Source organism: Phascolarctos cinereus, unplaced genomic scaffold (genome assembly GCF_003287225.1).
Source record: "Phascolarctos cinereus isolate Bilbo 61053 unplaced genomic scaffold, phaCin_HiC Scaffold_726;HRSCAF=1367, whole genome shotgun sequence".
NCBI classification, from domain to species: domain Eukaryota; kingdom Metazoa; phylum Chordata; class Mammalia; order Diprotodontia; family Phascolarctidae; genus Phascolarctos; species Phascolarctos cinereus.
This window is the reverse complement of record NW_027556098.1, coordinates 181,484,012-181,510,412: the sequence shown is the minus strand read 5'-3', so window position 1 is coordinate 181,510,412 and position 26,401 is coordinate 181,484,012. Positions and strand designations below refer to the sequence as shown.

Sequence of the window (26,401 nt, the reverse complement as noted above, 5' to 3'; positions counted from 1 at the left end):
CCTCTCCTTTGTTTCATGACAAAACATTCACGCCTAACGGCTGGGTGCCATAGAGGTACAACCGAGGCCACGAGCAGCCCCAAATACAAACAAGCCAACGCAACCTCGCTCACTGACACCCGCCCTCCGCCCACTCTCCCGGCCTCTGAGCCCCGCCCCCCAAAAACAGCTGGCTTCACCCAGACTCCCCGTCCCCGGACGCTTGGGGGCGGGCACTCGGGTCCCTTCCGCCCCACTCAGACGCTGGAGCCAACGCAGCGCCCTTCTCCCCGCCCCCAAATCCCTTCTCCGGAATGTGATTGGTTGACTGCCTGGCGAGTACAAACGGCTGTGAAGTTTGAAAATCCAAAAGAGGCACTAGAGCCAGAGCCGGAGCCGCGTAGGGAGCCGGGGGCGCTGCTGCCGGCGTCGTGGCCTCTGCTTGGGCTCAGGAGCCCCGGGACAGGGGCTGAAGGACGGGTAAAGAGCTGGGGCAGAGGCCGCGGCCGACCGAGGAGCATCCTCCCCTCTGTCCCAAGGGCACGGCCAGGCCCTGGGCCTCCCCGGTTCCGGTGCTCCCTCGCCGCCCTCCCTTGGTACTCGCGGGCCACCTTCCTCCGAACTGGGCACGGGGGCAGGTCCCTTGCAGCGGCTGACCTGGCGTGTCCACCCCTCTTCTGCCGGCCTCAGCGGGGAGGTGAGAGCAGAGAATGCCGTGAAGCTGCTGCTAACGGGCTCGGTGCGCTGGGGAGGGGGTGGGGTGTCCCAGCAAAGCTCCTGTTTGTGAAATAGTGGAGCCCGAAACATTGGAGCATCGGATCTGGAGTGGGAGGACGTGGCCTCGAACCCCGGGCCCAGGAGTTAGGAGCTGGGGTTAGTGCTTACAGGCCATTCAACCTCCCTGAGCTTCTCAAAGCGGAGTAACGCGTACACTCCTTTAGAACTGCTGTGAGGAAGGTGCTTAGTAAAATTGAGTCTACACAGGGGTGAAACCCCCCTAGCCCCAAAGGTAATTCTTTTGACATATGAATAGATTGAAGCTCAAGGAAGGGAAATGACATGACCATGTCTTGCACACCCATAACCACTTAAATGGCAGACTTCTAATATCCTAGTCAATCGACTCACAGTCCAGTAAGTTTACCATCAGAAATCACTGAAATTAATGGATGCTTCTTTGGTATTTAAGTTTCATGAGGACCCAGGATCAATATCACAGAATCGTGTCTAGTGTTGTTAGTGCTTCATAAATGCAGACAGTATCAGTAATTGGACAAGTAGGCATGTTGACAGATTGTGATTCTTTAAATGATTTATTGGTATTTAGCTATAACAATGTTGAATTAAGTCTGTACATCAGATTTACACAAAGAATTGGGAATTTGGAGACCTGGGTTCAGCCTCTGTCACCAAATAGCTAATTGATCTTGGGTAGGTCACTTCTTTAGACTTCTGTTTCTGCATTTGTATAATGAGGAGGTGGGATGGAATGTACAATTTATAAAGTCCTGTTTGAACTGTGAAATTCACTGTCTTTGATGTCCAAATGCAAGTCCAAGATAACTTGCTATTAATAATTAGGTTTGAAAGTCTACCTATTTCCTGCTAGCACATCAGCATTAAAACCTGATAAGTGATTCCCACTCTTGAAGTTGTGACATCCTCTAATTATTTGATTTATGGTTAGTGTCTTCACTTTCTAAAAGTAATAGATGATATGTTTTTTTTAAGTTACAAAGTTAAAAACATTTTTTTTGGTGGACTTTTGTATAATTTTGTGACATCCTTGTAGCTTTTATTAGGAATTTGGCTATGAAAAGGGAAGGTGATCCCTGGAAGAGATACCAGGGCCAAGTGAAGATTTTTTAAACATAGGGACAATCTGTACAGATTTGTAAGCATCTGAGAAAGAGCTGACCAAGAGAAACTAAAGATTAGAAAGAGAGATGATTGAAGGGGTGGACCCCTGTACAACACAGGAAAGGATGGGATCAAAACCGCAAATAGAGGAATTGGCTTTCTCAGCAGATTACCTTTTCTTCTGATACTGTAGCAAGGAAAAGAGAATGGTAGATCATGCTGAGGGGAATTTGAGGTATAGAAATGGGAAGCTCATATTTTCTTGGTAAAATATGGGGTAAGGCCCTTTGTTGAGGGAAGAAGGTAGGATGGTGTAGGTAGCTTGAAGAGAGAAGACAAGGTTTGGAGCAGCAGCTATGGGGAGTATGATAGGAAGTCAGTTAATGGATTGGTTAGATCAGCAAAGGCACTATTGAGATTAGATAATAAACATGTTAAGAGTACTGAGGTTTTGTGGTTTCCTCCATTGGCATTCAACAGCATTTGAGGAGGCAAGAAGGTAGCTGTTGGGAGGTAATCCTGGGTTGGGGTTTGGAAAGACTTACCTTACCTAGTCACTCTTTGGACTGTTATACTTCCTGTTATACTGCTTATATAGTTCTTCAGCTACCTTGCCCTCCCAGGTGTGACTCTAAGGTCTGCTCCCTGACTGGTGAGTTCTTGCCCTGGATCTCCATTTCTTGAGAATCTCTTCCTCTTTCTTGTTCTTTTTTATGTTTTGAATACCTCTTAGAATGTAGGTTCCTTGAGAGTAGGGACCATTATATTTTTCTTATATCTCCAGTGATTACCACAGAGGATCCTGGTACTTGATAAATGCTCTATCTCTCTATTAAATCAACTTAATTTTTTTACTGCCTTTTACTTATTCATTTGCTACTGGGTGATCTACTCTGACAATTTAGACTTAGGGACTGTAGTGACAACCTGTATACTAAAACGTTTTTCTTTATTTTTGACTAGAACTTTTCTTTATGAGATTATGTGAAAGTGCTCTTAAAGGTTTAAATTATGTTAAAATTTGTTATAGGACTAATATATTCCAGGTCCCCCCCCCCAAATGAATTAGGGCAATTTTCCCTAAAAGGCAACAAAGCCAAGACTTGTCCAAGGGCAGGGCTCAAGTTATGTCTGTCTTGATAAAGCTTCCTGGTGACTTTTGGCTGTTGACATGCCTTTCTGGTCAGCTAGAGGCATAACAGATCCCATGCTTTTATGAAGAGTGGTATCCTAAACATTTGGTGGATGCCTGAAGACCATGTGTGAGTCACTACATCCTGTTCTGATGACAAGACACATTTCTATATGGAGATCTAGAGGCTCCCTGTCTGCTCTAGCTAAGTGCTACTGTATATCCTTGCCATGTTTGGTGTAAGTAAACCTCTTAAGTTAACTGTTCATTAACCTATTTGAGTGCCTCAATTTCCGCCCAATTTCAAACCTGAACTATCAAGGAGATGACATCAGGTAAACAAAGTATAAAAATTAATTTTGGAGGGGACTAATCTTGCCTTTATTCCCTTCCATTTTTAGCAACCAACAGTGCAATGTTTGCTTCAGAAATGGAGGATCTAAACACTTCTGCAACTTCCTTATTTTTCACTCAGAGAATTAAGAGACATGTAAAGGACAAGAAATCTTCAAGAGTTAATAAGCTGAATACTTCTCTTGCATCAAAAATAAAAAACAAAATAATAAGTAAGTTCATTGCTTCTTGCATCAGCAATAAAAAATAAAATGTTAGTGATGTTTAAATGTAAACAAGTTGTTTTCACCACCATTCATCCAACTACTTACATAATTTTTTTCCCTTATTTTGAGAATTATAAAAAGCTCTTAAAATTTATATATATGTATATGTTTGTTTTTAATTCATACTCCTTAAACCAATTTTTTCATTTTTCCTAGCCTTACTTAGTAGAATTTATGTGATACATTGTCTATAGTAGGAAAAGGGGAGTTACCAACAATAAAACAGATACCTAGAATGTCTTAGAGTAACTATGTCCAACACTGAAAACTAATTCAAGGTCAGTTTTAAAGGAGGAATTGGCATCACTTCAAAAGCAGACTGCCTCTTCATCTGACATGAAGATATTTGAGGGTAATTCTGGAACATGCATTTCTTCAGGAGAAAGCGGGCCTAAATGGAGCACAGCAGTACTAGATGCACGGGGTCCGTGGGAGTTTTGGGGACAGGAGAAAAGAGGTGGTGTTGATTGGGAGTTAGGAAGGATCCAAAAGCAAATTTTGACTATTCAACACTTTTGATTCCAATTTTGCCTGCCAAATGGAAGGCCTTTGAATTTGTTTTCCAGTCCTGGTAGAAACAGTTTTCTCCAAGTGACAATGAAACTCATTTCCATAGGTTGCTTAATATCTATTCTAGAAGCTGAGGGAAAGTATCCTGGGAGTATCCATGCCTTGGCTCCTATGCCTTCAACTGTGATGAATGAAGCAAATTTTGCATTTGCAGTCTGTTAATGACAAATAACTCTGCCCCTTAATTGTGTTTAAAAGAGTTTCATGTTACTAAATCACTCCAGCCCTAAGTAGGTTTATTTGAACCCAGATAGCTTTGTGGAATAGTGAGAGTTGTACTATGATGTAGTAGAATGGATGCTAAATGTCAAGTTCAAGTTCTGCCTCCTGGGGTATGACTAGGAGCAGCCTACTTTACTTCTCAGAGCCTTAGTTACCTTATCCTCAGATGGCAGACAATCCATCCTTTCATTCCTGCTTTATCCTAGTATTGTGAAGAAAGTAATCTGTAAGTCTAAAAGTACTGTAGGAATATGAATTATTATTAGGAATTTGAAGGATGCCACTGGAAAAATAGCCCATTCCGGCTTCTAGTAATTCTAGATCACCTTCTTTGTTGTTCTTGTCATCTTTCTCTTCCAAGTATTAGCTTTTCTGGAGCCTCTTTTAGATGCCTATTGGCTACAGCTTCCAAGATGGCTCTAGAAAACTCATCTAAGTTCCCTAGTGTTTTTCACAAGATTGCTCAATTTTCATGGGATGGCTCAATTTAGACCTAATTTTCTTTATAAAAATTAAGTGTATCTACAATGTAACTCATCTTAAAGAATTCATGTGTTCTTGAATAGTTGCCTATAAATAAGAAATTGTAAATCTCGTTATACTTTAAATTCATTAGAGCAGTACAATTTCAGGGAAACTTTATAAAGGATTCATACTAGTAAAAGCAATCCTACTAAAATATTTCAGAATTTATTTAGAATATGACTAGTCACCGTAAGTGATGAGTTCAAGTTTAGATTGCCATGAATGCCTAGAAATAACTGTTAAGGTGATCTGTTTGGTGAAGATAAAGTATCTCATTGGGTTTAGACAGTCTACCAACTTTGAAGTGAGTACTCAAAGTTTGTTTCCTTAACTATTAGCAGCATAACCATTTAATTTAATTTTAAAAGCCAATTTGCTTTGGATTTCCAGTTTGAGTATCCTAATTCTATGAAATAACAACTCTTCCTCACTTTTGCTTATTTTATACTCTTTCCCCCCAAACTATGTGGAAGTAACCATGCTTCTTCACATTGGTGATTTGGAAACAAAAGTGGGTAATTCCATTATTGGAAAAATTGTCCTATATGTGATCTATATTTCTCAATTACCACACATGAAGTCTTATTTTCTGGTGCCTTTGTTCTGTCTTCAGATACATTCTTTATCCCCCTTAATGCTAATGCCTTCTCCCTGTGGATTATCTCCAAATTATCCTGTATATGTCTTTTTTTTGTACAGTCTTTTGCATGTTGTTTTCTGCCATTAGACTGTGAGCTCCTTGACAACAGAACAGTTTAGAATTTTTTTTTTTGCCTTTCTTTGTTGATACTCAGGCCTTCTCTGTTCTTGAGACAAATTCTCTCGACCCATTCAGTGATCCATCTTGTTTTGCTCTTAGGCTTCACCTCTAGGCTGCCTTTTCTAATTCATACAGTTACCTCCTGATTACTCACTCTTCTTCACACTTAAATCAGACATAAATGGAAATAGTTTTCAGCTAAGGCAGACATATATGAAAGAAATGCATCTCAAATAAAAACAAATAACCATTTTCTTCTCTTTATATAGACAATTCTTCAATCATTAAGATTTCTTTAAAACACAACAACAGGGCATTGGCTCAGGCTCTGAGTATAGAAAAAGAAAATTCTCGAAAACTTACAACTGAAAAAATGATGTTGCACAAAGAAGTGGAGAAATTGAGTTTTCGAAATGCTTTTCTTCGTCAAAAGCTAAATCATCTGGTACGGTATCTATCGTTATTTTTGAGTTTATGTGGTTGTTTAAAACCTTTCACCTGGGTTTTTGTAGACAGGAAAGAAAAATGTGAAAAGCATCTAAGAATATTGTAGAAATTCCTTGCTATAAATTATTGAAATTTACAATGCCATGATAGTTATAGGAAAAAGGAGAAAGTTGCTATATTGATTTCTTTTAATATTACATGTTGTAAATATATTCACCATAGATTGCCATACATTTGCCATAATCTTTGTGATGGATTATCATCAGCAGCATTTGACTATCTAGTGTAAACAATATTCTTTCCTAAGGCTGTAAAGAATTTGAAAGAGAAATCTTAGTCCAGTTTAATCAATGTGGGAAGGAAGGAGAATTCCCAGACTATTGTTTAATATTCCTCTGGGTACAAATCACATCCCCACTCTTCACTTCCCTCCCTGTCAATATTGATGGAATTTGTTTTGGAGAGTATTTTGGAAAGACTCAAGACTAAAAACAAAAGAAAATTTAATTAAACTGAACTCCCACATGAGGAAGCTCCCTTTGCTAATGCAGATTGGCATTTTCTCTGCAACTTAGAATCATAGAAAATTGTCTAAAGTTTAGTTTTACACATTTTAGACCTGTGGGTCACTAACTCTATTTACTGCCATCTGATACTTGTTGTCATGATATGATGGAAGAAAAGCTGTTGAATAGTTTATGGTTTCACTGTCTCTGAAGCTATTTTTGTGTAAAGAGCATTGAACTTGTAGTAAGGAGACCCAGGTTTAAATCTAGGCTCTTAAACCTAATGGTTATGTAAGCATAGACAAGTTACTTGGGCTTCAGTTTCCTTATCTGCAAAATAGGAATAATGATTCACCTACCTCACAGGGCTATGAGAAACTTTGTAAACTCTGCTCTGGAACTGTAAGACTTTGTTAAAATGCCACCAGTGACATGTATTAACCAGTGTGACCTTGAATAAGTCACTTAATTTCTGTGGATTTCAGTTTCCTCATCTCTAAAATGAAGAGATTTGACTAGATGGACTTTGAGGCCCTTGTAAGCTCCATGCCTATGATCCTTAAGAATAGTTTTAGGGATTGAAGCTATGATTTCATTGATAGAGGGAACTCCCAGATGAGGAAGCTCCCTTTGTCAGTGTTGGTTGGCACCTTTTCTACAGCTTAGAGTCTTGGAGAGCTGCTTAGAGTTCTGAGAAGTTAAGTGTCTTGCCCAGGGTCACAGGCAGTTTGTGTCAGAAGGAGGGCTTGAACCCAGCTCTTTCTGCTTAGACGCCAGCTCTTTACTAGCTACACCAGTGGTGTCAAACTCAAAAACAGATCCCCATGGCCACAGATTGACTTAGAAAACCACAAGTTAACATCATCTCTGTTATGTTGTATTTTTATTTATATGAGTTTGACACTTTTGCACTTCACCATGCTGCCTCTCTTGGTCCTGAAAATGCTATAACAATGTTAGTTGTTAGTATTTCATCCTGTGTTAAATGTTTTTCACACTAGACAAATAGTGCATGACACTAAAAGTAATTCTGTAAATCTTCAACATACACAAATCTATCTATCTATATCTATGTATCACTGTTAACTTTGAATTTTCTTTTACTAAAAAGTCTATTTTATACCTATAGCATAAAACCCTCATAGAAACAGAAGCCTTTGTAAGCAGTAACTTGATATCTGCGATTGAAATGACAAGCCACCCTGAGGTAAATGTCAGTCTTATAACTGTTAGGTATTGCTAAAACTAATAGCAAATAGTTTTGAAGACCTTCTGGTTTATTCATCTTCACAATTCAGGAAGACTTAAATACTTCTCAATTGTTTTCTAGTGTTCTTAAAAACTTTCAAGTGTTGTATATATCCTACCAGCTCAAGGATGTATATGTTATCTTTATTTTTCTCTTTTGCATTCTTAGTGAAGTATATGAATTAAGTATTCTACTTGAGATTCTAAGACAAATTGGGGCTTTTAGAGTATTTTGAGAGTGGATGTTTTTGTCTTATTTTTAAAGTAGACCCATCACAAGACTACCCCATTGTATTATTTACTTGCATGATTTGTGTTAATTGCTGCCTTGACATATTTTTCTTGTATATTACTATGCATTCAGCTCTTTGTAATTTCGTATATTTTCAGTTTCAGTCACAGTTCCATTATATGTTATGAATTGTTTTGTATCTTTTTCTCAGTGTCCTTTATAAAATGAGGGGGAATGGATTAGATTGGGGCAGCCAGATGGTGCAGTGGATAGAGTGCTGGATCTGGACTCAAGAAGACTCATCATGCTGGGTTCAACTCTGGCCTCAGGGCCTGGGCAAGTCACTTCAATCTGTTTGCCTCAGTTTCCTCACCTATAAAATGAGCTAGAGAAAGAAATGACAAACCACTCCATTATCTTTGCCAAGCAAACCCTAAATGCAGTCACAGAAGAGTCAGACACAACTGATATGACTGAGCAGTAACAGCAGAATTAGTTTGCTGTTAAGGTGTCTTCTACCTGTAGATCCACAGTCCCGTGAAAAAATGTATAGGTTAAAAGATAACAGATTTCCAGTCTACAGGACATAGATGAAATGGAGCCTGAAAGAAATCCCCCTATTTTCATGTTGAAACAATGTCATATGTAATAAAAAAAATAAAATTATTGATGTATCTAGAATATTTAATATTAAAAAAGGAAGAAAGGCTACAGACATTACAATTTTTCTCATGGGACCTCTCTATTCACAGTGTAGAATAAAAGGGTTCAGTGGAGTGCATTTTTAGAAGTACCAATTTAGTCCTATTTATAAAAAAAATAGTCCTGTGTGATTTCATTAATATTTTAATGAATTAATTTTAATTATTTTTAAAATTGGTATTATCAATTTGTCTTTGAAATGCTAGTCTTCATATTTGGCTTTCTTGTTATTGAAATTTGGATATGATAGTTCATTTCTTATACTCTAAGCTCTTTTTGTGTAAGGTAAGGGTAGGAAATATTCCGAACTGCGCTATCAATGCATAGTTCTGAATGCAAATTTACTTCAGAAATGGCAAACTGAAGAATGTGCATAACTCTTAAGTCTTTTTTTCTTTATTTATTTGTTTGATTTTAGTTTTTAGCATTCACTTTTATAAGATTTTGAGTTTTAAATTTTCTTCCCTTCCCCCTCCCCAAAATAGTGTGCAATCTGATATGGGCTATACATGTACTATCACATTAAACATATTTTCACGTTAGTCATGTTGTAAAGAAGAATTATAACCAAAAGGAAAAATAATGATAGTTCTTAAATGTTAAGCTTTTAAAGCAAGTTGTCTTTGTAGATGTTGCTGAAGTTCCTATTTATATTTGTTTAATGATCCTTTTGTTGTCATTAAAAATACTGCTTGTTCAGAAAATTATACATTTTAATTTTCTGGATGTCAGTATTTTTCCAATGGCACTTGAATTCTAAGAGTCCTTCAAACTTTATTGTACATTCCTTTCAGTACAAAATGTTTGAACACATACTGTAATATATGTAAATTTATTTATAAATTATATGCATATATTACTATATGATGTATGCTTCTTAAATGCAAAACAAAAGGGGAGGTGAGGCTCTTACTGCCCCACGTCATGTAGGGACAAGGAATGGCTATGCTGGGAGTGGTAGCAGGAATTTTCCCAATGACATCTCCCCACAACTATGGGTGCCCTATCATAGTTAGGTTATTACTTCTCTGATGGCCCTTAGATTATATCTGGCTGGTGATGTGGCTGAAAGTGGGGGGGTTAAAACGTTGCACAGAATTGGGAAGAGGGATTTGTTGAAGGATAATGGACAGATAGATGTGGGAGTATTCAGAAAAGCCCCATGATTGCTTCTTGCAGGGAGAGTGAGATTCATCTTCGCATTGGTTGATCATATACCTCGTGGTGCACACAACTTTGGATACCAGTGTCTTGAGGAGTAGAGATGTGAAGGGAGTTGCAGCTAATAAAATTAGGGAGCTTTCAATGTACTGAAGAACACTTGTAATTAAAGCACCTATCTTAAGTTAAACTATTGTCCTTCACAACAAACAAAATGCTGATTTAATAAATTTATTCATTATTTCTATAATCCTGGTGATAATTATACTGTATCTGTTAAATGAATAAAAATTTCTCAGAATTAGGCCACATAAATGTAAAGTGAGCAAATTGACTATAAATCAATGGGTCTTCTCAAACCAACCCAACTCGTCATTATTACTACTGTTGTCAAATAGCATTTTTTAAACACTGCCTAACTAAATAGATAGAATTCTGAACTCTAGAAAGACTGATTGAAACAAGATACTTGGCAATTAAAACAGGAAATATGTTTTACTTTTAGCTAGCTTTAAAGACCTTGTTTATTTTCTCCCTGAACCAAAATAATAATAATAATAATAAAGAATTTTCTTTCCTAGAAGAAAATTCACTGTGAACTCCATTAGCGTTTCCTAGTGAGTCTGTTTAGGCCCCCATTTTAGCTGGTCTTATGTGACCTCATTGGGAATTGAACAAGTGGAATAGGAGTTGACCCTTGCATTTATGGACTGTTAAAAGGGAGTCTTCTGCAGTGGGTAAAGATAACTGTGTAGAGGACAGAAAAAATAAAGTAAAATGCTTTCTTCCCTAACACCCCATCCCTCACCCCTGCCCATTTGAAATTTCTAAATGCATTCACATGGTAGAGGACTTAATCTAGATGGGGTAATGTAGTCTGTCAGAAAGAACTCTAGACTGGACTAGACTAAAATGTCATGTCAGCTATACCACTAACTTATTGTGGTCCCCCCATGGTAAAATTGGGATGAGCTGATGACAGCCTCTTTTGTGACCTTGGACAAATTACTTAATATCTATGTACGTTGGTTTCTTCATCTGTAAAATGATGAGGTTGAACTTAAAAATTACTTCTCTGGCCCATTTCAATTCTAATATTCCATAATTCTGTTCTACAGTATCTGTTCATTTTATTTTATTCTTCAGGAAATTTTAAATTCCTATTGGATTTCACTTCTAGAATAGATGGCATTAATACTCTCAGGAATTTCTTTAAAATTCCTGTAGAAATAATGTGTTCTCTTCTCTCTCCACACCCTCCCTACCCCCATCCCTCTCCCACATTTCACGGAGTAATTTTTCAGATGTATATAGACTGTTGTAACTGATAAAACACAGATTAATTTGAAAACATCAGTGAATTCTTAGTGGCTTTTGGTCATATTTTAAAATAAATTGTTCAGTTACTCTTTTTAAGTCAATTTTAAAATTGATTTTCTTTCCCCCCCCTTTTTTTTTTTTGGCAAGGCAATTGGGGTTAAGTGACTTGCCTAGGGTCACACAGCTAGTAAGTTATCAAGTGTCTGGTCTGAGACCAGATTTGAACTCAGGTCCATCTGACTCCAGGGTTGGTGCTCTATCCACTGTGCCACCTAGCTGCCCCTAAATGTATTTTCAGAAGAGATCCTCATAATTGAAAAGGGTTCGGAGCAATCGTACTAATGAATAAGCCATCTTCAGTCCTCTCATTTTCTTTTTGTTCTCTTTCTATAATAGGATTATCAGAGTCCCTCTCTATTGCCAGCTAGCCAGAAGAAAGGTATTGGCAACCAGGTGGATTTATTACACCATTCATTTGGGAGGTAATTTTTTCATAGCCTAAGTGGACCTAAACTAAATTAAATGTGGAACTAGTTCTTATTTCAGTTGTTTATTTATGTTTGAGATCTTTCCACTTCCTAGTGCCCTGTCTCTAATTTGTCAACTTCAGAGTATCTTATATTTAATTCCCATTAAATGTTTTCCCTCTACTTTATTCAAAGTAAAACAATAAGACATTTGTAGCCCTATGTAAGCAAATACGTGTGTATATATTGTTACTTTCACAAAAATTGTTTCATGTGACGTTTGGTCCTATCACCCTTGCATTTGTGTAACAGTGGGTTCTTATAGAAGTATAATTTATCCACAAAAAGGGGATATGTTTCATAAAACACCACATAATTACAAATCATGATATTAGAGAAATTATGTCTGAAAAATTTAGGGATAGGGCCTCTAATCAAGGTAGGTTAAATATTATTCATATTAGGCCATATATCACATAAAATAGTTTAGATGAAAGCAGTGCAAACACATAATAATATATATGATTATAAAAATACTGTGCTTTTTTCCCATGAACAGAATAAGGAGGAGCAAAAGATTTATTTTGAAGTTGATATTAGCTCCTCTAATCACCATTTTTCTCTTAATTGCTTTTCTTTTTTTTCTTTTATAAGTTTTGTTTTAAGCTTAAGTACAAAATATAGATATCTATAAACATAGGCATATATGCACCTATACACTCATTCACATGCATGTACTATGTAAGAAAGACCGTACCATGCTTATTTCCTCCTGTCATTTGCTTCTCTGAAGGTGGATAGCATCTTCCTTCATAAGTACAAGTCTTTCCATGTTTTTCTAAATCAATCAGCTCGTCATTTCCTACACTACAGCAATATTCCAATCTAATCACATCTTATCTGATAGATTGACTGTGAAAGTTTTTTTTTTCACCTAGTTTTCTGCATTAGTTTTCTTCTTGGCTATGTAGGTTTTAGTTATACATGAAAATTTTAATTTAAAATAATTGAAATTATCCTTTTTACAACAATGTTCTCACCTTATAATAAAGGTCTGATACTGCTGAATCTACTTGCTTTACATCTTTTTTTCCCTGGTTTCTTTGAAGTTCCTGATCTTTTGTTCTTCCAAATGAACTTTGTTGTTATTTTTTCTCAGTAAAATAATTTTTTAGTAATTTAATTGGGATGACATTGAATAAATAGATTAGTTATGTAAAATTGTCATTTTATTTTATTATTTTGGGGTTTTTTTTGCTGAGGCAGTTGGGGTTACGTGACTTGCCCAGGGTCACACAACTAGTAAGTGTTAAGTGTCTAAGGCTGGATTTGAACTCAGGTGCTCGTGGCTCAAAGGCCGCTGCTCTAGCCACTGTACCACCACCTGCCCCAAAATTGTCATTTTAAAAGTTATATTGGCTTTACCTACCCATGAACAATAAATATTACTTCAATTATTTAGATCTTAGTTTATTTGTACAAAAATATATTTATATTCATATAGTTCTTGTGACTGTTTTGGCAAATATATGCTCAGGTATTTTATACTATCTAGGTATTTTAAATGGTCTAAAACAATATTGAATAATAGTGCTGATACATAGTGTAGTTTCTGTTTTTCACTTTTGCTTAAATCTATTTTAACTTTAACTTTGTCTGAGACCACGATTACTATACCTGCTTTTTTCACATACTAAATTCTACTCCTGCCCTTTATTTTATCTTTGTGTATATCTCTCCTTTTTTTTAATGTTTCCTGAAAGTAATATATTGTTGAATTCAAATTTTTAATCTGCTATCCATTTCCATTTTATGAGTAAATTTGTCCCATTCACGTTCTAAGCTGCAGTTACTTGTATATTTTCTTCCTTCCTATTTTTCCTCACTATGCTTCTCATCTTATTTACCCTATCCCTCCTCACTCCTCTGCTTTACTTCTACTTGCTACTTTGTCCTCCTATTCCTTAACCTACCCATCCCTCTAATAGTCTGTCCCTTGTCCTCCCCCCCCACCCTATGAGCTTGCCATCTTATTTCTTTCTGAATTTAGATACATATGTTCTCTCTTTAACCCATTCTTGATGAGAGTAAGGTTCCAGCACTATTCCCCCCCTCCCCACTACTAGTCTTTTCTGTATCAGTTTTTCCTTTTATGCCTCATTTGTATGAGATAAAGATTACTCCTTTTTATCGCTCCCCATGGTTTTTTTTTTAGAATCACCCTATCATACTCAGCTCAGCCCATGCCTTTCTTTCAAACTACACAAGTAATAATGACAATCATAAGAGTACTGCTTATTTTCACATATACAAAGTAAATAATTTGACCTTATTGAGTTCCTTGTAATTGGTCTTTTAATGTTTACCTTATATTTCTCTTGGATGTTATATATCAAATTTCCCCTTAAGTTCTGGGGAATTTTGTCACAAAAACCTGAAAGTTTTTGCACTTCACTCAGGCTGAACCTCTACCCCTGGAAATCAGGTCTTTCCTGGGTTCTTCTCAAATTGTCTTAGGAGGACAAGTGCTTTACCCAATATTTATTTCTGCTGCTCGGAGGCATTGTTCTGTCTTTTGTGGAGGAAATGTGGAGAGCTGAAAGTTTTCTGACCTACTGTGCCCTCTTCCCAGAAACCTCCTCTCTTGTTTTTCTCTTTTGCTTCCCTCTGTCCCACTGCTTCCCCTGCCACCTCTCAAACCCTAGAATAGATAGCACCTTTTTATTTTTTTGAGTCAGGTTATTGTTTAATTGCCCAACTAATGAATATATCTATCATGATCTTCCTGGACCCATCAAGGTTATAAGAATGGGACATGTTTGTTGAGGATGGGAGATACAGAGCATGAAAATTAAAACCATGAAGCTGTTTCTCACCCGTAATTATCTATAGAAAACTTATGGGAGGACATGGAAAAGAGTTGTACAGAATGGGTTATAATCTACTTCATTAGAGGGAATATGCACATTAATGAGATCATGGATCCATTTGAGTTATCATCTCTTTAGCAATTCTCTGGTCCTAAGTAAGTAGCTCTTTTGGGTACCATCTATGAAATATACTAAATGATAATCTCATTTGTAAAATAGAGAAATCCCTCACGTCAGACCTACCCATTTGCCTATGAGAGTTCTGCTTACAGCAGCAGATGATGATGACGATGATGGTGATGAAAAAGAGACATTTCAGAATGACAGCAATCTCACAACCAAGAAAGTACCTGATTCTCTCACTCCAGTAGCAACCAAAGTATCTTTATCTAATCAATTCCATTTGGGATTATCTCAAAGTCCTGAGAAAAATAATCAGGACGTAGATGCCCAAGATAATCCAGGGAGAAATTTTTCTGTCACCAATGTCCTTTCCACAGGTGAGACCTTTTAAAAAATTATTTTTTTTGGGGGGGGTGAGGCAGTTGGGGTTAAGTGACTTGCTCAGGGTCACATAACTAGGAAGTTTCTAAGGTTGGATTTGATCTCAGATCTATCTGACTCTAAGCCCAGTGCTCTATCTACTTGCTATACCTAACCAAATATCTTAAGTACATTAATTATTCATGTAAGATAAAAATTATTAAACTTAACATAGTAAAACACTAGTCTTTTAATTAGAAGACCATTTGAATCTTAGTTCTACTTGTTATTTCTCCCCAGCTGTGTATGGCCTTGGGTGTGTTTATCACCTCTCTGGTTTTCAGTTTCTCCATCTGTAAGGGGAGGAGCTTGAACTAGAGCTCTAGAGCTTAATATTTTGTGATTGTTGTAAGAGACTAGCTCATAATTTGTGCATGAGGGCTTTGCACCATATTTTAAAAACTTGGTATTCCAAGGCTTTTTGCTGTTGCCTTGTGCACATGTAGAGATGCAGCACTGTAGTTAGGAAGACCAGTCTTTTCTCTGCATCTATGTAGACTTCTCTGTCATACATCGTGGTGGTAACTCTTCTCTAGAAGCCTTTAGATTCTTGAAACATGTACCTTTCCTATTAGAGCATGCACAAGTATAGGCAAGAGAGGTTTTGGGTATAGAAGGCTTGCGTAGGCTGCAGGAAGACCCGGGTTCAAGATTTACCTCTAACACATACTGGCTGCGTGCATTATAGGCAAATCGCGTCAGGTTTCGAAGTGCCAGGCAATTTTATAGCACTAGAACTTGCAGAGCAGGTATTGTCTATGTTGGTAGAGACTTTTTTCATTAGGAACTTATTCCTCGTTCAAGTGAAATCACAAGTTTGATCCTAACTTTGCAGGCAAGACATGTCCAAAAAACCCCCTCATGTCATCTTTCCTGATTATCTTGAAGACCTTGGAGAGTTGCTTGTTTAGGATAACCACATATTGTTTTGGCCTCCAGGGAATCAGATTAAAACCAGCAAAAATGTTGACTCACATGCTCATGTTCCTCAGGAATAAGGGACTGAGCCCAAGTTGGCCACTAAAACCTCTTATCAAAGTTCCAGAAACTTTGGCAGTGGCTCAGTACAACATGGGATTAGGCCAAGGTTAGTCTCCTGATTCTTGGCAGCCCAGACCACTGGCCCCTCCCTATCTCTATAGACAAGTCACCATTGTAAACATTTTGAATAAACATTTTCACAATTTCTTTTTTGTTTTAGCCAGTTGTCCTAGACTCATGGGGTTTTAAGAAACTTTCAAATGATCATAGAATCAGAAGTAATTTGTAATCAGCCATAAGTGTAACAACTCTTTCCTCTACCTATTACTGAAATAAATTTATTTCTTTTTGTTGTGTAGAAAACCAGACCTATCCAGAAGAAAGTTCCTCAGTAAGTGAACTAAATAATCTTCAATATGTTGGGCAGGAGAAAAAGAAAAGATCTCGTAGTAATAGTCAATCTGGAAATGTGACTGAAAGAAAAAAGCGTCTTCCCTCTTGGGAATCAAGTAATTTTCCTGCAGCAATTCCCCTTGCAGTGGATTTGGAACAAATAGTAGTTTCAAATAATGTATTAAATCAGAGCAGCAAGATAAATGACAACTCTATAGCTATAGATACTAAAACACAACAAAATGGATTGTGTCTTGACTCGCAGTCTCAATCTGTCAGTGAACTTAATGCAGAGTTCCCTACTGTGGTGCTGCCCAGGGATGAGCAGCAACTGCACAAAACAATATATGAAGCTGATATGGATTTAACTGTGAGTGAAATTAGCAAAATTGTTGCAGTTCAAACAGGTGCCAAAAATAAAAGTAATCGTAAAGCTAAGTCTTCTAGGAACAAAGCCTTTAGAAAAGTGAAAGATTCAAGCAGTGAAAAGAATAGAGAGAAGTCAAAAGTACAACCAAAAACTAGTTCATGTTTACACAGTGAAGAAAGGGATAAAGATACAGAAGAAAGCAGTTCTCTTCCTTTGGCTGAGAGTAGTAAATCGGAAGATCAGAAGCTCACTTTGGAGACTAAACAGCTTGCTCAGTTAAACACCTTGAAGAATGTAACATTTCAGAAAGCTAGTGAGCAAAATGTGGTACAAATTTCACAGCATCATGATAAAAAGAACAAAGTGAGAAAAACATATGTGGTGAATGATGAAGAGAGAGTTTCCCTTTTCCCCACTATGTCAAGTAAATCCCACCAGGACAGCAATTGTGGTATGGGACATAGTTTCCAAACTTTTGATAAAGGCAGAGATTTTAGAAGGACATTTGTGGTTGATAATTCAAACAAAGATACATGCTTTCCAAGTCAAAAGGATAATGAAACAGTTTGTTGCATTTTAGAAGACAATCTTCAAACAGTCCTTAATTGTACCAATAGTAGCCAAAGCCTATCTGACTGTAGGACCCAAAATTCATTGGACGTAGAAAAGCAGATCACTCACGTGCAGCCTTCCAAACAAAGCACAACAAATTTAAGCAAAAAGTCTTTGAAATATAGCAGAAAAGGGAAGACGTATGAATTACTTTCTGAAGTTAACCAACTACATGAAAATAATGACAAAGTTGTGTACCATAAGGAAAGCCATATGGAAGACCTTAATTCAGAAATAAACAAACCTGAAAAAAACACTGAATACCAAGTGAACAACATTAACAATGCATCTTATGTAGAAGTCATCAGTAAAAAAATGGAAAATTATGATCTTCAAAAATGGGATAAAAAATATAGCAAGAATTCATCAGGCAAACCGATGAGTTTAATGATAAAATCTAAGCCCAAAACCTTCATGCAGCCAGCAGATCTTACTCAATATTCTGTTCCCTCAGAGTCAGGTTTAAAACACTCTATGAGAGAACTGGAAAGTGGTCCTGAAAGCCAGAATGAGCACCAGAAGGGCCAAACCCAAAGCACAACTACCACTCTGAATAAGAAAACATCACCAAGTTCTTTTATGAAAGTGGCGGCAGAAAGTGAATTACATGTTAAAGTGTCAAACAAAAGAAGAGAATCCAAGTCAAAAAAGAGCCGAAAGACTTATGTAGTTGCGCCAATTAATCAAAATGAAGTGAGGGAAAAAATACCTGAGACTGTTGAGGAAAGGTTAGTGCTATGTGATTCTGAGCAAGTTAATCAGGAACAAAACTTGAAAAATGAGAAAATATCAGTCAAAATAAAGCCAGATCGATTCATTTTTAACCCAGTAATGGAGAACAGTTCTTGTCCTTTGAAGTCTTTAGCTCAGGTGGATTCATCTAATACAAGGCGATTTTCTCCCTATACCACCTTGAAGGAGGGTTTGTTAAACTCAGACATTCCAATTGCTAAGGATCAGAAACTTCCAGGCAATGTTACTTTGAAGGAACCCATCTTTCAGGTGGCTGACACTGAGCAAAAGCATGCTTTCCAAGAGAAGACAGAAGGGACAATATTTCAAGTTGGCAGAAGAACAGAAACAATTGGAAAAGGTAAGCATTAGAACACTTAAAGTGTTTAGCTACATCTCTGTCAACAAGCATTTATTAACAACCTTCCTCGAGGAGCTTTCCTTTTATTGGGAAAACAACGCATACTTTAAAAAGTGTATATAAAATCAATCAGAAAGAATCTGCAGTTTATAGACTTGATTTTGAAAGGCATCTGGGATCTGGACTTAACCAGTGCCTTGTAGACGCAACATTTGATAGCTTTCAGGGCCTTGATCCTCAAGTCCCATTTTTAATTCTTTCTCACCTTCCATATCTAATCAATTGCCAAGGACTGTCAATTGTATCTCTTAGGTTATCTTACAACCTTCCTTTCTCATTTATGCATTGCTGCTGTTTTAGTGCAGGCCCTTATTACCACTTGAAAGGGCTATTATAATAGACCTTTTTTTTTGGTAGTAGAGTCCTACCAGCTCTTCCTGCCTTCCCTACTCTGAACTGTCCTTCATGGTGCTGTCAGACTAGCATAGGTATGCCGCTCCTCTGCTTAAAACCCTTAAAGATCTGTTGCTACAGAGGCAAGTTCCAACTCCTTAACTTGGTATTGAAGCTCCCCTACAATCTGGAACCATCCAGTTAACTTAGAGATCAGGTATGGTTTCTTTTTTGCTCACATCCTCAGAGCCTAGCACAAAACCTAGCACTTAATTGAATTAAACTTTTTTGGCTTTATTTTATCATGCTGTTCTCCCAATGCTTGAAGCTTCAGCCAAGCCCAACACTTTCCCAGAGTCTTGCCTTTGTGCTTTTTATATGTGGAATGCCCTCACTGCCTCTTTTATACCTATGAAAATCTACCCATTTTTAAAAAGCCCAGCTCAGATGTCACTGCTTTTGTTAAGCTGCTCTGATGTCCCTTCTCTTGCTCCAAATCAGTAATGACTTTTTCCCCCTTAGTCCTTAGCAATTTTCTTATACTTCTCATGTACTTATGTATTATAGGGTATTCAGGGAGGGCACATGGTGGTGTCTTAGCTTTCTCCACATGTAAGATAGTATTCCTCACATAGTAGGTACATGGTCAATATTTGTTTAAATGGGACCTGCTGTATGCTTATAGATAAATCAATCAACTTTTATTTCATTAACCCAGTCTTTTAAATGGCAATAACTAAGCTGTTTCAGTATTATCCAGAGTGTTAAATCGTGCATTTGATCATGATTATTAGATTCTGAGCACCTAGTATGTTGTATTGCACATAGTAAACACTTAGGTATATGAAATTGAATAGCCTTACACTTTTATTTATCCTTCACAGTGATGTTAGTAGGGGCTTGATATATAGTTACTGAATTAATTAACTTGCAATTATAACTGCCAAACGATTAATTTGATGCAGGATTTGTGAAAGCTTATGCAAATACTTTATTATGAAAAATAGTTGAGAATCTTTCAAAGCATTATATTTTTCAGCCTTAATGTTGGGGACTAATGTGTTGGCCTATGCTTCAAATTAAGTCTTATTTTTTTCCTTTCTTGTACTGTTGAAGCTTATTTTAAATAACTGCGTAGGTCACTATTAAAAATTCTGTAAAATATAAGATTTCCTTTATTTCCAGATACCAAAGTACTACAAGATTTGACAAACGCTAGTTTTGTTTCCCACAATTCTTCATCTAAATCTCAGAGTGCATTGGATGAAGTTTCTTCAGTCTTGCCAACTAAAAGGAGGCGAGTTGCTGTTTGCTATAAAGAACCAAGTCTTATGAGGTAAATATTAATTTTTTTTATGTTTTAAGAGTAATCTTTTTTTCCCCAGCATTATTTTTCAAGCCCCTGCTCAAATTAATTCCTCTACAGATGAGCCAAAGATCAAATTGTCAGTTATATGTACTGATTATTATTATTATAGATGCCCTGGTTCAGATACTCATTAACTCTCATTTTGACTATTAGAATAGCCTCCTAATTTGGTCTTCTTGCCTCCCTCCTCTCCCTCCCTTTTTCAATTCTTCTCCATACAGTTGTCACTGTTGTTCCTAAAACATAAATCTTACTGTTTAATATCCCTACACACTGAAAACTTTCCATTCATTCTCTAATGCCTTTAAGATCACATACAAACTCCTCTGTTTGACATTTAAGGCTCTCCATAATCTGACTGCCACCCACCTTTCCAGAGTTATTTTATATTATTCTGTACTTATTGTTCCAATCAGAATAGCCTGCTGGGCATTTCTATACATGTCACCCTTCTCCTACCTTCATACTTTTGCACAAATGGTCCTCAATATCTGGAATGCACTGTATTCTCACCTCTTACGAATAGAATTCTTACCTTCTTGCAAAGCAGAGTTCAGCACCACCTCCTTCATAAATCCTTTTCTGATTTTCCCCTTCTCCCCACCCCTACCCTTGTAGTTATTAGCGCTCACCCACTTGAAATTACTTTGATACATTTTTGCATTTCCTTATAATGTACATATTGTATCCCCCAGTGAAATGTAAGCTCTTTGAAGGCATGGACTGTTTCTTTTTGTCCCAAATCCAGCCTAATGCTGTGCAGCTAGGGTTTTTGTTGTTGTTTGTTCTTTGGTCTGTATTATGATTTCATCCATGTAGAGAAGAACATCTAGAAGTGAAGAAACGCCCTCAAGGATTGCAAGTCAGCAGTGCTTCTGTAATTTATAATCTTGAGAGAATTGACTGGTCCAAAGAGAAGTTAAGGGGCTTGCCCAGTTTCACATGACTAGTAGATAGCAGAGTCAGGACTTGATTCCAAGGCCAATTCTCACAAAGGTGAAGAATTTTTAGTTAAGGATCCTGAGTGACCACTGAGTCCAGCCCATTCCTGAAAGGCATCCTTACTTTAACAGGGACCAAAGAGATATCCAGCCTCTGTCCAAAGGCCTCCAATAAGAAGAAAAATAGAACCTCTCAATGTAGCCTGTTCCACTTTTGGATACGTCTAATTAGCAGGAAGGTTTCCTGAAATCAAGCCTGAATTTGCTCTTTGCGATGTCGGAGGTGGTGCAATTCCAAGAGATAATTAGGTCTAATGTGTGACCACGATGGTTTGTGAAAGATGTGAGATAAAAAAGGAAGGCTGTTGCATTTGAGGCTGAGAAGGGTTTTTTTTGTTTTTTTTTTTTAGTGAGGCAATTGGGATTAAGTCACTTGCCCAAGGTCACACAGTTAGTACGTGTCAAGTGTTTGGTCTGAGGCTAGATTTGAACTCAGGTCCTCCTGACTTCAGGGCCGCTGCTCTATCCACTGCGCCACACAGCTGCCCCGGCTGAGAAGTTGAGAGGTCATTTTATTAGGGAAGTCCCTGAAGGAGGGAGATAGACAATGGAGTAGAAAACCATAACCAGGTTACTAAGGTAATTGAGCAAAGTATGAATGTAACTATGGAGGTCGGTATCCTCCATGCCATGCTGCCTCTCTTGTACATAATAAATAGGATGCTTAAAAAAAAATGTTGACTGTATAATGCAATTTTAGTGAGAGTTTAAAGAAATGTATTCTTTTAATCATAGATTTGGTTCCTCTAGGTGGCTTTACATTGATCCCGTTTGACTTGTTCCCCAAAATGTATGTAAGAACTCATATTTATATCATACTTTAAGGATTTTTTTTTTCACTTACTCCTATGAGATAGAAAATACAAGTGTAGTTACACAGCTGGATTTCCACAGACCATGACTAGGAGGAGCTAAGTCACTTAGCTCCAGCTAGTGCCCTAGGACTGTGTTTCTTCACCCTACCACTTTATGTAATGTCACCTTCACCTCTTCCCCTCTTGGCTTGGTGAATTGGAGTCAACCTTAGAATTGCATTTGGAAAGGGTCTGTTGATTCATTCACCATCCTTGTGCCTTCCCAAACCAAAACACCCTTCTCTGGCCAGACCACTCCACTATATTGTTTCCCACTGTCAGAATATGAGCTTTGGAGGGCAGGGACTACCTCACTTTTGCATTTGTATCCCCAGTGCTCAGAACAGTGTTTGGCACATAGCAAGTGCTTAATAAATATGCTTATTCATTCATCTTTTTACAAATGAGGAAATGAAATCAGAGATCAAATCAAATCACACCTATAGTTTGATAAATCCAGTTGCCCTACATTTAAGTTTACATTTATCATATCCAATTTAAAAGCATTTATTCTTCCTATAACATATACTATCCTTGTTAGCATAAAAGCACTTCCTGTAGAAGATAAAAAGAAGTAGCCTATTTTGGAAAATACTTAAGGGTATTTTTCTACACTTAAACCAATCTATTTCAAAGGAATAATTAAAAGGACTTTAAACTTACTTCTCTTAGTTTCTTGTATCTGTGTTTGTTCTAATCATAAAGAATAGACCTGATATTTTTATCAAGATCCAAAGTATTGTGAGAGTTAAGTAGAATATTACTAAACCAGCAGATGGCAGCAAAACAAAGCCAAGAGACAGGGAAAGCTAGCTAGAGAAAATAAAAATAAGCTCAGTGTTCTTATATTTGGAGCTTTTAGAGCTGGATGCTTAGAGATCACCCAATTCAGTCTCCTCATTTACCAGAAGAGGAACTGAGGCCCGGAGAGGCTCAAGGATGCACAGGTCACAGGTGACAGAGCCAGGATTCAAACTTGATTTTGGATTAGGGTTAGATTTAGAGTTAGGTACCCAAAACTTAAGCCTTGCCTTCCTCAAATCCGTACCTCAGCTATAACCCCATAATTTGTGATGGCCATTTTGAAATACCAAAGAACTTCTCCCTTTGACTTTCTCCCCTGATGTGATTTACTACCAGCAGCTTTTTGCTGTATGACATTGTTATTTTAACCCTCAACCCAAAACTAAAGAGAATTTAGATAGGGAATGCATTCACCTTTTGGTTAGTATCTAGGTTCAGATGTAATCACATTGTGGCCAGCTTACTGATTTTTCATGTTATTACATTTTTAAAAAATCTAAAGTACTCACCTGAATTCCCTGCTACTGGAGGAAACTTAAGCTAGTAGAACTCTTGAGCTCGGGAGTTTTGAGCTGCAATGGGCTAAGCAGATCAGGTGTCAGCACTAAATCTGGCATCAGTCTGATGAGCCCCAAGAGCCTGCCTGAGGAGAGATAAATTGGTCCAGGTTAAAGCTCCTATACCAGTCAGCAGTCAGATCATGCCTGTGAGTGGTCACTGCACTTGCAGCCTGGGCGAGATAGGGAAACCTCTTTCCCATTTCCTTCTCCCTCCAAAAACTTATCTACCAGCATATTAAAGCAGGCAGAGTTTCCCTGGAGTTTTCAGAGAGATTTTAAGGGATTCATGAACTTTGAACTTTCAATATTTTAGACAACCATGCTAGGATATAATTGGTTTTCTTAAAATCTGCAATGAAGGGAGACAGGTATGCTTTCTCCACCCTTCTCTGGATCAGAGTTTAGACATTATAATCATACAGTATTCATTTTTTATTTTTCACCTATCCATTTATATTATTGCCATTACATAGATATATTTTTTTCCTTTTGCCTTCTTGGTATTTTTTCTTCTAAAAAGAAGACCTAAACCTCTTCATTCTACAGATGAGGAGACTTGAGATCCAGAAGGGTTAAATTATTTGTTAACTTTTTAAAATCCCTCACGTTAGTAGTAGATGTGTGCTTAAAAACATTTGAGTTGAATTTCTTCATTATATTTGTATCTGAAATACATAAATAAATTTTACATTTTGAATGACTAACTTTTGAATGTGAATGGTGCTTTTTTTTCCCATGCTGCCACAGTAGCAAGCGTTAGATTTGAGTTTTTAGGTCATGTGATATGTTAATTTAATTCTCTTTTCTGCAGGAAATTGAGACGAGAAGATGAATTTGCAAATTCTGATTTTCTGGATTCCAAACCTAAAAAGTCAAGAGAAAGAAAAAAGAAAGAAGCTAAGGAAAACTCTCAAGAAATACTTTAAACAGTTAATTTTTTTTTAAATTTTGCTTTTATAAAACGATGGAATGATGCAGTTTGCATTCTTAAGCTTAAGCAAATATATGTAATAGCTGTTTTGTAATTTTGCCATTTATAAAGTAGTTTTGTTCAAGACCATTCATGCTATATAATCTCATGTTTTTGCTATTATAAGTTTCTCTAAATAAAGGCAGATTACTATATAAGCATGAGATTCAATGAAACATTTTTACATGTTTTGACAGTTGTAATAGAAAATGTTCTATTTTATTAATAAACTTAATTTTGTATTGATTGCCCTTAGTCAGTTGGGTCACTGTGGCAGTGTAGTGCAGTCTCTGTGAGCTTCTACCAAGAAACAGAAGACCAGGGTTCAAATCCTGCTTCAGAGCAGCTCATTTCACCTCCTTAGGCCTTAGTTTCACCTTCTATAAAATTAGCAATGTTGTAATGATGACCTGTGAGATCCCTTCCAGCTAAAGATCTATGATCCTATGAAGCATTTTAACAAGGAGGGCCCAAGGGATAACTGTCTGCTGGCAGAGAACCAGCCTAACAAAGAAGAAAGCAGTTCATCCAAAAGTTCGTGTTAGAGGTGGAGGAGGAAATCAAATCACACCTAGAGTTTCATAAGTAATTCCAGTTGTCCAACACTTTAGGGTTTCTTAGGTAGTGACTTATGTGACTGCTGCAGCCCACCTTCCCATTTGAGGTGCATCTGATGTGTGATTTCTCACTATGGAAGTAAGGCTAAGTGATGGGCCACTCTTCTATATAGGACTGGATCCTTTTGTTGTTTAATATATACCCAAACTGCCAATACAACTTCCGCTTTGTGAGGCTTCTTTCTTAGATAAAACAGTTGCACTCAGTGTGCAACTCTGCTTGCATATTAAATTAGAAGTGCACCCGTCCCCTTTGTGCCTTTTACAGAAAAAATGCTGTGCTAACCACCACCCTATGGAGTGCTCAATGTAAGCTACGCATCCTCTAAACCATTGGTCTTATGGAACCGCAGAAGACAATCCACTTGGGTGGGGGAAGAAAACATTGCTACTTCTATTTATTTTTAATCTAAAAAAGGAAAGAAATTAAACTTTATTAATAATTAGTAAAGGGATTTAACATTAGCGTCCTTAAGCCATAATTGTCATTCTAGGTTTCCTGAAGCAGGACTTTATAAAATGCTTTTGATACAACTTTCCATGGTGTGGAGAGGTTAGCAGCGATGCCCTGCCTTGTTCATTCATTCTCAGTTTTCTGTGTTGAGCATGTTACAATTTATATGTGCCCACTTAAGCTGTCTTACAGACTATGTTATATCTTAACTAACCCTCATAAAATGGAGATGTGACTTTAAAAATGCCTGTAATAAAAGACTGAATTGAAGAAAATGCTGTTGTGAGGTCAAGCAGACAAAAACAGCAGCAGACACTCCTTTTCCTAAGTTGTTCTCTTCATCAGCCACATTACAAGGTAAAGCAGTGATAATGTAATCATATGAAAATTTGGACAAAAAAAATAGAAATTATCAAAAATATTTAAAATATGAGTTAACATCTACTCATCATTAACCTATGCATATGTTGTGCTAATTATAGGATAAAGACATCATTTATTACAATTTATCCTATATGTAACTTGTTTGTACTTACTTATTTTCATGTCTTCCCAATTAGATTATAATCTCTCCGAGAGGAAGGACTATCTGTATCCTCAGTACTTAGCATAGCACATAGCAAACATTTAATAAATGTTTATTGACTGACTGTGGGAACAAGGGTGCAGGCCAAGCAGCAGCCTGAGGCCTTAAATGCTGCCACTATTTGTTGTAGTATTTATGTATTTCTTAACCATATAACATATAAAATTGTTACCACCTTTA

General features: G+C 37.1%; 1 protein-coding gene across 1 annotated transcript; it reads left to right on the top strand.

Annotated features, from left to right (window-relative positions):
- On the top strand, nucleotides 1-26,401 carry SGO2 (shugoshin 2). Its single transcript, XM_020984902.2, has 9 exons — nucleotides 1-676; nucleotides 3,373-3,537; nucleotides 5,938-6,113; nucleotides 7,751-7,828; nucleotides 11,681-11,766; nucleotides 14,841-15,121; nucleotides 16,505-18,613; nucleotides 20,192-20,342; nucleotides 24,406-26,401. The coding sequence occupies exons 1-9, from the start codon at nucleotides 16-18 to the stop codon at nucleotides 24,518-24,520; spliced, it is 3,822 nt and encodes a 1,273-aa protein (XP_020840561.1). The 5' UTR covers nucleotides 1-15; the 3' UTR covers nucleotides 24,521-26,401.